Raw genomic sequence first — 12,424 nt, 5'->3', positions numbered from 1 at the left:
AACCTGTGAAGCTCTGGTGAACTTCATGCCCAAGAGGGTTAAGACAGTGCTGGAAAATAATGGTGGCCACACAAAATGACACTTTGGGCCCAATTTGGACATTTCCCGTGCAGCAGTCACGTGACCCGGCTTTTGCCGACATCACGTGACGTTTTCTTCCTTCCGCCCGCCTTCCTGTCTTCTAACACGCCACACATGGATTGAGGGAGCCACAGCCACACACGTGCACACGTGATCTCTGAGCAGGCCCGGGCATTGGACTCCTCTCCATGCGGTAAGTCACAGTGACAGATGTGAGAGACGTCGACGGTCATGGACACGGACTATAGACTGCAGTGCAGACAGACTCAGTCAGTCAGCGAGTGCTGTCTGTGTGAAGTGATTGATTGGAGTGGAGCAGAGCCTGGCTAAGAGTGATGAGGACTGGACTGGAGAGGAGGGGGTGAGGCGCAACATAGCAGTGAGTGCACTGTGTAGAGCTTGTAGACACAGATGGTCACGACACAGGTCAAAAAATGCAAGCCAAGGTACTTTTTGTTTTGTGGTTAGCATTGGGTCATTGCGCCTCGGCTCTATTCTAAGCTAGTAAGCTCTAAATAAATAAGTCAGAGAGTGTGTGTGTACTACTCAGTCTGTCTGTCATGATCATCCGGCGTCGGTACATTATATAATTGCTGTATGGACAACCACAAGGGGATTCATTTAATTTAAAGGGTCATCATAATAGTTCAAACTCAATAGTGCATGTGACATGAGTGTATTTGAACTTGGAATACAAGAATTTTAGCAATATATATTTGTTTTAGTCTAGAAAAAGTGCTTCCAGTAAATGATATGACAGCTTTAAGTTTCATACTACGCACATATGCTGTGCAATTGTGCACCAACATTTAAACATTACCAGCTAAGATAGCCAGTGATGGGGTCTGTTGTGTTAGGGATGACTTAATTTGCATTATAGAAATTAGAAATCACATCTAGTATTAGAGCGTTTGAAGTTTATTTATTGATTCAAAGGGTATTGACAGCATATGTGCATATGCTACTTAATACAGTCATAACATTTACTAGAATATTTTTTGTTAATAGAATTATATTGCTGTAATGTTTCTAATCAAATAATAGCCATGCACATTTCATCATAACATAGCTTAACACTTTCTGTATTTGGTGTAATTTTGATCCTGTTAGTACTATTGAAAAAATCTAATATCCTTTTTAATCATTGCTAATTTAACCTACCTGAGACTGTATGCAAGCTTTTTACGAGCCCTGGCTAGGGGAAATGTAATTTTAAAATGCCGCAGCAGCAAAAAAAAAAAAAAAAAAAAAAAAAATAGCAAGTCACAACTCCCTAACCAAAAAATGATATGGCCAAAAAAATGAGTGCCTAGGGCAGCACAAAACCTAAATACGCCCCTGGTTAATATACACTGTGCTGCTCTCTGTGCTAGTGATGGATTAATACACACTGTGCTGCTCTCTATGCTAGTGAAGGGGTTAATACACACTGTGCTGCTCTATGTACTAGTGAAGGGGTTAATATACACTGTAGCTTTCTGTGCTAGTGAAGGGTTAATGCACACTGTGCTGCTCTTTGTGCTAGTGAAGGGGTTAATACACAGTGTGCTGCTCTATGGGCTAGTGAAGGGTTAATACATACTGTGCTGCTCTCTGTGCTAGTGAGGGGTTAATACACACTGCTGCTCTCTGTGCTAGTGAAGGGGTTAATACACACTGTGCTGCTCTCTGTGCTAGTGAAGGGGTTAATACACACTGCAGCTTTCTGTGCTAGTGAAGGGTTAATGCACACTGTGCTGCTCTTTGTGCTAGTGAAGGGTTAATAAAGACTGTGCTGCTCTCCCTGCTAGTGAAGGGGTTAATACAAAGTGCAGCTCTTCTCAGTTCTAGTGAAACTGCTAATATATATTGTGTTGCTTTATGTATATAGTGTAGCTTTATGTATATAGTTTAGCTTCAATGTACTAGTAGAGGATATGGCAGTGACACTGTGCTTAGTTACTAATGTTATGAATTTGCAGAATGTAACCCCTTAACGGCCGACGACGTACAGGGTACATCCTCTAAAAAAAATACAGTTAGCGACCGAATACGTACCCTGTACGTCGTCGGTCTGGGAAAGCAGTGGAAGCGATCCTGATCGCTTCCAGGTGCTTTCCGGTTATTGCAGTTGTCACGGATAACAGGCTGCAAGGGTTAAATCCCTGCCCCCTATAACCTTCCCCCTCTTGTTATCTAGTCTAGGTGTGAAGTGTTTTTCTGTTAATTGTGTGAGTCATCCATTGTCCTTTTGTAAGTCAGGATGTGATTAGAATCTGTTTAACTAACCATTGTCTGATGTTTGTCTCATTGTATAATATTTGTTTCTATTTGTGTAGTAACTACCCCCATGTGTTGGAAATGTCTAAAAGCTGTGTTTTCTGTGCAATAAACCCCTACCCCCTATAAACTCACCCGTTATCTAGTCTAGGTGTAAAGTGTCTTTCTGTTATTGTGCGAGTCATTCATTGTCCTTTTGTAAGTCGGGATGTGATTAGCATCTGTTTAACTAACCATTGTCTGATTTTTGTCTCATTGTATAATATTTGTTTCTATTTGTGTAGTAACTACCCCCATGTGTTGGAAATATATAAAAGCTGTGTTTTCTGTGCAATAAAGTAGTTCTTATTTTCACCTAAATACTAGTCTGTCTAGTCATTTAGGTGGGCTCCAGCTAGAATCACTTTCCTGGGCTACATAGAAATCACTTTCTTGGGCTACATAGCCACTTGTTCCAGGGAGAGGAAGGACCCGGTTAGCGGCCCTACCCAGTTGGGGTAGCGGGAAGTCCGTCACATTGGTTGGCAGTGGTGGGATGCTTCCGTCTACCTGGAACGTCCAAACCACCAACTGAAGATCTTGCCGGATGGAGCAGTACCATGGGCATTGAGAACATTGCTGCAGACTAGAGGGAAAATCGCCGGCAACAAGACAAAGGCAGTGCTCGTAGCCAAACTGATGGAGGACGATCGGGCTAGCGAACAGGCTGGTGGGTCGGACAGCAACAAAAGCGAAGGACAGCCCAGTACAGCCTCCAGTCAAGGGACTACAACATCCGACAAGCAACGGCAGGTACAGTGGCAACTGGCTCCACATGATTAAGGGGTAATACCCCGAAATGTTGTGGGCTTTTTGTGTCAAATAAACTTGGTGAAAATGTATGCTGCTGCCTTCTTTGGTTGAGTCTATTTGGGGGTTTGCAGGATCCCTGGCAGCGTGCAGCTGGTATATATGTGTGCTAAACTCTCTTTAATTGTGGTGTGCTTTTAGGATAATCCCAGTGGAGCGGTGGCCCTTCCAGGGTGTCATTTTAAAGCTCTCGGTCCCCAAATGCCACAGTCCAAAAAGCGGCATGATTCATTACTGGGGACTGGAGAGACAGTCCGTTGAAGTTATGAGGATAGGATTATTCCCAAAGGAGCGCCCCTAGGGGCTACCAATTCCCAAAAGAGCAGCGCTCTAGGACAAATGGCTACTGGTGCAACCAGGGATAAAGTCAGCAGGTGTCCTGCTGTTCTGTGGCCGACCGGAAGTTCCAGGAGCCTGGCCAGCATGAGAGGGGTTAGGCGGGTGTCTGTCATCACAGCAGCCGACTGGGAGTTATAATAAATAAATGAAACAAAAGGCCTGGGAGATCGCGGTTGCTCTCCGTAGCCCAAATCTGCTGAGGAACAGGAGGGGGTGAGGTGGTAGGGGTTCAACTCTTGCGGCCTTGCACAGCATGGCAAAACAGTAGATAGCAAGAGACAGCAAGATCCTGCTAGTCATGAAAGGGCCAGATCTGGTGTGACAAGGAGTCAGGCAGGCAGAGGGGGGGGCAGCCTTGGCTGTCTGGTATCCGTGACATTTGGTGTTTTGCAATACCTGATTTCAATAAAAACCTTTTTTCCACTTTCTAATAGGGTTGCCACCCATCCGGGTTTCACCAGCAAAATCCAGGTTTCAAATCATTTTGAGTCATGTGTCCATGTTTCAGATAGGGTTGCCACCCAGACAGTGTAGGCTGCTCCCAGATCATCAAAAATCTGTTCACACTGTGTTTGACCAGATGCAGGAGGAAGGGGGGCGTTACACATACATAAAGCAGGAAGTCTACAAAGAGCTAAGGCAATTGTGAGGTCAGGAATTTAAGGTACTCTGAGCTGACCAAACTCACCCATGTGCAGGCACCTTAGAACAGCAGTTATCTGTCACACACTGAGCCTCAATAAACTGATGTGGCAGAGAGGTCAGTGGCTGCTTAGTGTTACATTACACAGATCAGTGTAGCATCGAGGGAGCTCTAGTGAAGTAATTGTCCTCTAAGTTACACAGTAGATCTTAGTTTGTTTACTAGAACCTGCATTACTTATATACTTTATTCTGAACAATAAAATATGTATCAGCAAAAAATCTAAATAAAAATGTCTCAGCATTTACATAATGTTTTTACTGCATTTCTTTGTTAATATAAAATGTTTTGTCATCAAGTTCAGTTTAAATCTTCCTTATATGTCTCTTCCTGCTCATCTTTCTGTATACCTATCTGTATTTCTGTCTGTTTATCCATTTATCTCTGTCTATTTGTCTTGCTGTCTATTATTAGTGATGTCGTGAACAGTTCGCCGGAGAACAGTTCCCGGCGAACATAGCTTGTTCGCGTTCGCCGCTGCAGGCGAACATATGCGATGTTCGATTCGCCCCCTATTCTTTATCATTGAGTAAACTTTGACCTTGTATCTCACAGCCTGATGACACATTTCAGCCAATCAGCAGCAGACACTCCCTCACAGACCCTCCCAGCTTCTGGGCAGCAGCCATTTTAGATTCATTACGATCTTGCTTTCTTAGTGAGAGGAGGTTTAGTGTTGCTGCTGCTGACATTATAGGGAAATAGATAGCTAGGCTAGTGTATTTAGTGTCCAGTACAGTCCTGAAGGACTCATCTAATCTCTGCTGTAAGGACAGCACCGAAAAAAGCCCTTTTTAGGGCTAGAACTTCAGTTTTTTTCAGTCTTTTGGTTAATTGCTCTGTGCCAGCCACCACTCATATCTGCTTAACAACAAAACTTTTGCTAGTGTAATCTAATTTCATTTTCTATCAGGCCTGTGTGTCAGGCTTACACAGCATATACAGTGGTTAATTGCTCTGTGCCAGCAGCCACCACTCATATCTGCTTAACATTATTGTAAAAAAAATTTTTAAAAAAACTTTGAAATCATTTTGCTAGTGTAATCTAATTTCATTTTCTATCAGGCCTGTGTCTCAGGCTCACGCAGCATATACGGTGGTTAATTGCTCTGTGCCAGCCACCACTCATATGTTCTTAACATTAGTGTAAATTTAAACCAAAAAACTTTTAATTCATTTTGCTAGTGTAATCTAATTTCATTTTCTATCAGGCCTGTGTGTCAGGCTCACACAGCATAGACTGTGGTTAATTGCTCTGTGCCACCACTGATATCTGCTTAAAGGGACACTCAGGTTAAATTACATTTTCATGATTCAGATATAGCATGTAATTTTAAACAACTTTTCAATTTACTTCCATTACAAAAAAATGTGCACAGTCTTTAATATTTACAATTTTGAGTCACCAGATCCTACTGAGCATGTGCAAGAATTCACAGACTATACGTATATGCATTTGTGATTGACTGATTGCTATCACATGGTACAAGGGGAGTGGAAATATACATAACTTTGAAATATGTTCTAAAAAAAACTACTACTCATTTGAAGTTCAGACTAAGTGCTATTGCATTGTCTTGTTATCTTGCATTTGTTGATTATGCAAATCTAATGTGTTGACTGGTCCTTTAACAATCATTAGTGTAAATTTAAAAAAAAAAACTTTAAAATCATTTTGCTAGTGTAATCTAATTTCATTTTCTATCAGGCCTGTGTGTCAGTCTCACACAGCATATACTGTGCTTAATTGCTGTGCCAGCCACCACTCATATCTGCTTAACATTATTGTAAATTTAAAAAAAAAAACTTTTAAATCATTTTGCTAGTGTAATCTAATTTCATTTTCCATCAGGCCTGTGTGTCAGGCCCACATCATATAGTGTGATTACTAGCTCTTTTTCCACCACTTATATCTGGTGTAACATTAGTGTAAAATTTTAATACATTTTTTTTTACATCAGTCCTCTTCTAGTGTTATTTAATGTTAGTTGCCAGGCCAGCCTGGCTGCCATTAGTGCCAGCTTGTGTGTCAGGCTACCATCATATACTGTGCCTACTTCCATCCTCAGTGCCAGTCCACCACTCCTATCTGGTGTAACATTATTTTAAATTTTGTAAAAAAAATAATTTTACATCAGTCTTCTAGTGTTATTTAATTTTAGTTACCAGGCCAGCCTGCCACTAGTGCCAGCCTGTGTGTCAGGCTGCCAGCACATACTGTGCCTACTTCTATCCTGAGTGCCATCACTCCTATCTGTTGTAACATTACTGTAATTTTTTAAAAACAAAATTTTTACATCAGTCTTCTATTGTTATTTAATTGCAGTTGCCTGTCTGCCAGTGTGTGTGCCAGGCCCACTTTCCAACTAGTGCCACCAATCATATTTGTTATTACAGTAGTGTAAATATTTAAAATAAAAACCTTTTTTGACTGTGAATCATCAGTCTGCTAGTGCAATTGAATTGCAGTTTCCTGCCTGCCAGCGTGTGTGCCAGGCCCACTTGCCAACGAGTGCCACCAATCATATTTGTAAATTGTTATAACAGTATTTTAAATATTTTAAAAAAACAACTTTTTTGACTGTGAAGCATCAGTCAGCTAGTGTAATCTAATTGCAGTTGCCTTCCTCCCAGCGTGTGTGCCAGGCCCACTTGCCAACTAGTGCCACCAATCATATTTGTTATAACAGTAGTGTAAAAATAAAAAAATATTTTTTGACTGTGAAAGATCAGTCTGCTAGTGTAATCTAATTGAAGTTGCCTGCCTGCCTGCCTGCCAGCGTGTGTGCCAGGCCCACTTGTCAAGTTAGTGGCACCACCCATAACCCACGTTATTCCAAACAATTTAGGAATGTTAGGTGATTTAGGCCCTTTATGGCTTAAAACCAGACTCTGCATCAACTATGTAATTTTTCGTGGGAGTTTTGCCATGGATCCCCCTCCGGCATGCCAGAGTCCAGGTGTTAGTCCCCTTGAAACAACTTTTCCATCACTATTGTGGCCAGAAAGAGTCCCTGTGGGTTTTAAAATTCGCCTGCCCATTGAAGTAAATGGAGGTTCGCCACATCACTATCTATTATCTGTCTATATTGGTCTGTTTATATGTAAAGCAACTATATACTAGTCTGTATCTATTTATATATCTGTCTATCTCTTTATGCCTATCTCTTTTCTATCCATATGTTTAAATGTCTGTGTCTACCAATGTGTATATAATAATATATATATGTCTATATATGTCTCTCTCTCTGTTTATGTATATACCTTTCTGTAAGTCTGTCTACCAAACTGTATATATCTTTCTCTCATATATCTTTGCTGTGTGTATTAAAATTAAACATTATAACACTCAAACCTTAAATGGCAGACCAAAAAATGGTAATATATAAATTTTATTAAAAGGGACACTCCGGTCAAAATTTAAATACACAGATGAATTAAATCTTTGGATAGAAACATTTGCAATAAACATGCATTGGCAAAAATGTTTCTAGTAAAAGTTATCACTATTTTAGTGATAATATTTTTCTCTGCACGTGCATGTGAAGCATAACTAGATATTCTCAGTGTACCAGCATTTTAAACACTGCAGCTGCTCATAGCACCAGTGGGTCTTGTATCATATCAGAAATGAACAAATTGAGGGTTTACCAGATGGTAAAAGCAACTTAGTGTTTAAAATGCTGGTGCATGGTGCATACTTAAATACACCTTTGAAACAACTATAACGTTTATTAGGAGCATTTCTTTCATGTAATTGGCAAGAGTCCATGAGCTAGTGACGTATGGGATATACAATCCTACCAGGAGGGGCAAAGTTTCCCAAACCTCAAAATGCCTATAAATACACCCCTCACCACACCCACAATTCAGTTTTACAAACTTTGCCTCCTATGGAGGTGGTGAAGTAAGCTTGTGCTAAGATTTCTACGTTGATATCCGCTTCTCAGCATTTTGAAGCCCAGTTCCTCTCAGAGTACAGTGAATGTCAGAGGGATGTGAAGGGAGTATCACCTATTGAATGCAATGGACTTGAATGCAAATAGACTTCTAGTCTATTTGTTATCTTTCCTGGTTCTAGGAAAGGTCAGAAGGCTTCTGCTGTTTCCTTGGCTTCGTGGTTAAAGCTTTTGATTCATCAAGCTTATTTGGAGTTGGGTCAAGCCTCAGAGAATTACAGCTCATTCTACTAGATCAGTCTCCACTTCATGGGCTTTTAAGAATGAAGCTTCAGTTGATCAGATTTGCAAAGCAGCAACTTGGTCTCCTTTGCATACATTTACTAAATTCTACTGTTTTGATGTATTTGCTTCTTCAGAAGCAGTTTTTGGTAGAAAAGTTCTTCAGGTAGCTGTTTCAGTTTGATTCTTTTGCTTATGTTTTAAGTTTTTCTTTTCATTTTTGAGAATAAACTTATATTTTGGGTTGTGGATTCATTTTTTTCAGCTGAAAATGGCTGTTTTTATTTTATCCCTCCCTCTCTAGTGACTCTTGCGTGGAGTTCCACTTCTTGGGTATTGCTATCCCATACGTCACTAGCTCATGGACTCTTGCAAATTACATGAAAGAAAACATAATTTATGTAAGAACTTACCTGATATATTGGCAAGAGTCCATGAGGCCCACCCTTTTTATGGTGGTTATGATTTTTTTGTATAAAGCACAATTATTTCCAAATTCCTTTGTTGATGCTTTTTACTCCTTTCTTTATCACCCCACTTCTTGGCTATTCATTAAACTGAATTGTGGGTGTGGCGAGGGGTGTATTTATAGGCATTATGAGGTTTGGGAAACTTTGCCCCTCCTGGTAGGATTGTATATCCCATACATCACTAGCTCATGGACTCTTGCCAATATGAAAGAAATTAATTTATCAGGTAAGTTCGTACATAAATTATGTTTTTTTCTAATACATGTATATTACAAAAATGCTTCTACTCAAAACTGAAATGCATACACATGGATTCCAAATTTGGCTGGAAGGTCAATTTAGGGTCGTGTGAAGCCACACCCCTAACCACATCCTCAATCACGCCCTTTTGCAAAGTGTCAGATAATCGGCTGTGCAAAAGATAGCAACCCTACTTTCTAAACATGTTAAAGGTTTCTTCCCTTGTGAATCTTTTCATGAGTTTTCAGATTACTCTGTTTTGTAAAACTTTTTCCACACTCTGTACATGTGAATGGCTTTTCTCCTGTGTGAATCCTTTCATGAGTTTTCAGATTATTCATTTGTGTAAAGCTTTTTCCACACTCTGTACATGTGAACGGCTTTTCTCCTGTGTGAATCCTTTCATGCTTTTTCAGATCACTCTTTTCTGTAAAACTTTTTCCACACTCTGTACATTTAAAAGGCTTTTCTCCTGTGTGACTCCTTTCATGAGTTTTCAGATTATTCATTTGTGTAAAGCTTTTTCCACACTCTGTACATGTGAAAGGCATTTCCCCTGTGTGAATCCATTCATGCTTTTTCTGATTTATCTTTTTTGTAAAACTTTTTTCACACTCTGTACATTTAAAACGCTTTTCTCCTGTGTGACTCCTTTCATGAGTTTTCAGATTACTAATATCTGTAAAACTTTTTCCACACTGTGTACATTTAAAAGGCTTTTCTCCTGTGTGAATCCATTCATGCTTTTTCAGATTTATCTTTTTTGTAAAACTTTTTCCACACTCTGTACATTTAAAAGGCTTTTCTCCTGTGTGAATCATTTCATGAGTTTTCAGATTACCCTTTTGTGTAAAACTTTTTCCACACTCTGTACATGTGAAAGGCTTTTCTCCTGTTTGAATATTTTTATGAGTTTTCAGATGATTCATTAGTGTAAAACATTTGTCGCATTCGGTACATGTGTGTGGTTTCTCAACTGTGTGAATTTTGTGGTGTTCTAGTAGATGAGACTGCCATCTAAAGCTTTTCTCACATTCTGTAGATTTGAATGGTTGCTCCTTTGTATGAATAATTTGGCTAGACTGTAGACTTTTCCCTTCTTTAATATGTTTTGAAAACTCAGTAAATATGTGTGGTTTATCCTCGGGGATAATAATTTCACTAGATAAGGCATAAATCTTGTCTTCTTGTTTGATGACTAAATTACTCTCTGTACATAATAATTGCTGCACAGTTCCTGCAAATTCACCATCTCCTTTCAATATCTGCTGTGATATCCCCAATGTTTGTGAGTAGTCATCAGTGTCTAAGACTTTTGGAGTCTGTGGTATCAAACTGAGGCTTCCTGTAGTGAAGGATGGAGATGAACTACTGATGTGCTTGTCTACATAAAAAGAAATGGAAGAAAAATAAGACTGTTTATTCTTTATAATATAATCCATGTCAATAAAAAAAAAACATTTTTATACTCAAAAATGTCTTCCTTTTTGTATTTTTAAATTTATTTACCTGTAATCACAAATTAAAAAAGGATTACATAGAATGTAAACATTACTACATCATAGTAACCTAAATTACTGATGAAAACAAGTTATAGGGCTGCATTAAACAAGGTGCGTGTGGATAATGTTCTCAGTCAGGGAACAAGTGCATCTGTATTCTGGGCAAGAGAGGTGGCATCCACTATCCTCATTTAACATTTCACAAGCAACTGCAAATTCAATTAATCATCACAGACTAATGATAAGTGTGAGATGTTTTGAGAGGGTGTGGTTGTTTGATTTATACAAACAGCCAAAAACGTTATTAGTTTAATAATAATAATAGTCACTGTAAAATTAAACACACAGATCAGTGGTGTTTCTGGTGTGGGAAAGAGTGTCTCTTACACACATAGGAACGAAGTAGGCATAAGTATAGTTATGGGTGTTCCATGAGCGAGGTCAGGGCAGGGGAAGGTGGAGTTGCTGGTGTTCTGAGTAATGAACCAGGTCTGGGGGTGAGGTTAGGTAGTTGGACATGATCTATCTAAAAGGACAGAGGGGGGGGTAGTATTTTTGACCCTACTCCTCAGCCCAATAGAGGTTGCTCCTTCTTTATAACTGTCAGTGACACAAATGTTCTTAAAAGATGCAGATATAAATATAATAGTTTAGTTTGTTTAATGAGTGATCTATTTTATTTTTAAAGTCAGCATAATATCCATTTTATTTACCTAACACATATGAGTTCATGCTGATAACAGGCTCCAATGTCTGTGCTCAGGAAGAAGGTTCCCTTACTCACTCCAGTTACATCAATACCTGATATCTCTCAGTGCTCTGGCCGTGTCTGTAAAAAGTATATTAAATGGTTTAGACAGATAATAAATTATGGTTCTGAATAACTGTACGTATGGTATAATTAAAGGCACATAACAGTTCATGTGATACAGATCAGCTGATTAGGTTATTACATATGTGATGTTGATTCAGCACAAGCAATTAGTACAGATATCTCTGTGGGTGTTATAATTGCCCTTTAAATATGAATCTTCCCAGATCTATACAACATAATGGTAGAAAATCTATTTAAGTGGGGCCATATCAAAACATTATAAATATATTATAATCTTTGTTTTATATCATTTATATGAAACAATATTTTCACCTGAAAGAAATGTTAAAAATCATTTGTTTAAATATGTTAATTTGGATGCTGCAGTATTGGTATTGTACTTCCTACTAATAACCACTGTCAGACATCTTGTCATGTGCTTCACCCCCAGTCCTTTAACTTCTATTGGTCAATACTGAGTTGTTTTAAATCACACTGCTAGGGGGTGTGGGAGAGATAGGCAGTAAAATGTTAATGTCAATTGTTTTCTTGGATAGAGTTAAGAAAGAAATTGTGTTTACATAGAGTGATAATATAATGAGATGTTATGCTGGCAAATTTAGTCCATTTAAAAAGGACCATAAAATATAGAATTACAAAATCACAGATGCATAATAAAAATACAATGAAATAGGGGGGACTTCAGGGCAGTGGCCATCTTAATGGTCGCACTGAGCTTCAGCTCCTTAAGTTATCTCATAAAATCACTAATATTGTGAAGCTAAAACTGGATATATATTATTCAAACTATTGGAGAAACTGGTCTGTGGACGGCCTGATTTGAAATTTAGGGTTTTGAATCTTGACGTTGCTTAATTGCCTTCAGTACTGGGCTATTCATTCTGAGGCCTTCCCCTATCACAGAAGCCTCAACACCGTCCCCATAACAAGCTGTGCCTGAGTGCACAGTCCTTCCTCTGAAACTA

General features: G+C 39.1%; 1 protein-coding gene across 1 annotated transcript in view; it reads right to left on the bottom strand.

Moving 5' to 3' along the window:
* Positions 1-12,424, bottom strand: part of LOC128659976 (gastrula zinc finger protein XlCGF26.1-like) — a 434,460-nt gene that overhangs the window by 132,173 nt on the left and 289,863 nt on the right. The window contains exon 6 of the mRNA XM_053713569.1: positions 9,373-9,990. Coding sequence (XP_053569544.1) covers positions 9,373-9,990 — 618 coding nt within the window. The remainder of the gene's footprint in view (positions 1-9,372; positions 9,991-12,424) is intronic.

Source organism: Bombina bombina, chromosome 5 (assembly GCF_027579735.1).
Source record: "Bombina bombina isolate aBomBom1 chromosome 5, aBomBom1.pri, whole genome shotgun sequence".
Taxonomy (NCBI): domain Eukaryota; kingdom Metazoa; phylum Chordata; class Amphibia; order Anura; family Bombinatoridae; genus Bombina; species Bombina bombina.
The sequence above is the reverse complement of the archived record's forward strand: the minus strand, read 5'-3'. Positions and strand labels throughout refer to the sequence as shown.